At 54.5% G+C, this 808-nt stretch overlaps 1 protein-coding gene across 1 annotated transcript in view; it reads right to left on the reverse strand.

The window, feature by feature from the left end:
* Window positions 1–95: 95 nt before the first annotated feature.
* Window positions 96–808, reverse strand: part of LOC103804915 (erlin-1-like) — a gene marked incomplete at its 5' end in the record, with an annotated part of 5,106 nt that continues 4,393 nt past the window's right edge. Inside the window, one exon of the mRNA XM_009077550.1 lies at window positions 96–314. Within this exon, the coding sequence (XP_009075798.1) occupies window positions 96–314 (219 nt within the window). The remainder of the gene's footprint in view (window positions 315–808) is intronic.

Here is an 808-nt window from a genome sequence, read left to right on the forward strand (position 1 = left end):
GCAATCTGTTGCTAGAAGAAAATCAACCCAACTGCCATGTCCCTGTTCACAGCTGGGCTCACTGCTGAGCTACACCACGTTGGCTTCTGCCTCCCTCAGCCAGTGCTTTCCTTGGCTCTGAGCTGGCTCTCTCCAGAGGGCTCTGGGGCCTCCTGTGCAGGAAGGCTGGTTTCTTGGGCAGTCCTCACATTGGCTTGCTGGAAGGCACAGGAGTCCAGGAAGACGCTGGGGATGCGATCACCGAAGTACAGCTTGCTGTTGGCTGCTATGGCTTGGTACTTCATTAGCTCCAGGTACTCAGGGGTCAGCTTCAGCTGCATAGAGAGAAACCAGAGACAGAGTCATTAAGGTTGGAAAACACATCCAAGACCACCAAGTCCAACCTGTGATCCATCATCACCTTGTCAACTAGACCAGAGCACTGAGTGCCACATCCAGTCGTTCCTTGAACACCTCCAGGGACGGTGACTGCACCACCTCCTGGGCAGCTCCTTCCAGAGCCTGACAGCCCTTTCCATGAGGAAATTCCTCCTGAAGTCCAACCTGAACCCACCCTGGCACAGCTTGAGGCTGTTTCCTCTCATCTTGTCACTTGTTCCCTGGGAGCAGAGCCTGATCCCCACCTGGCTGCACCTCCTGTCAGAGAGTTGTAGAGAGCAAGAAGGACTCCCCTGAGACCTTCAGACTGTAAGCGACAACTTTCTGGGCCCTGCAGCATCAGATTTAACTTCAGGCAGCTGCCTCCTTGGATGTGGGCTGTTAAATCAAGTGCTTTTCCAGTGCTGCCCACCTGAACCTCATCTCCTGG

Source organism: Acanthisitta chloris, unplaced genomic scaffold (assembly GCF_000695815.1).
Source record: "Acanthisitta chloris isolate BGI_N310 unplaced genomic scaffold, ASM69581v1 scaffold20636, whole genome shotgun sequence".
Lineage (NCBI taxonomy): Eukaryota > Metazoa > Chordata > Aves > Passeriformes > Acanthisittidae > Acanthisitta > Acanthisitta chloris.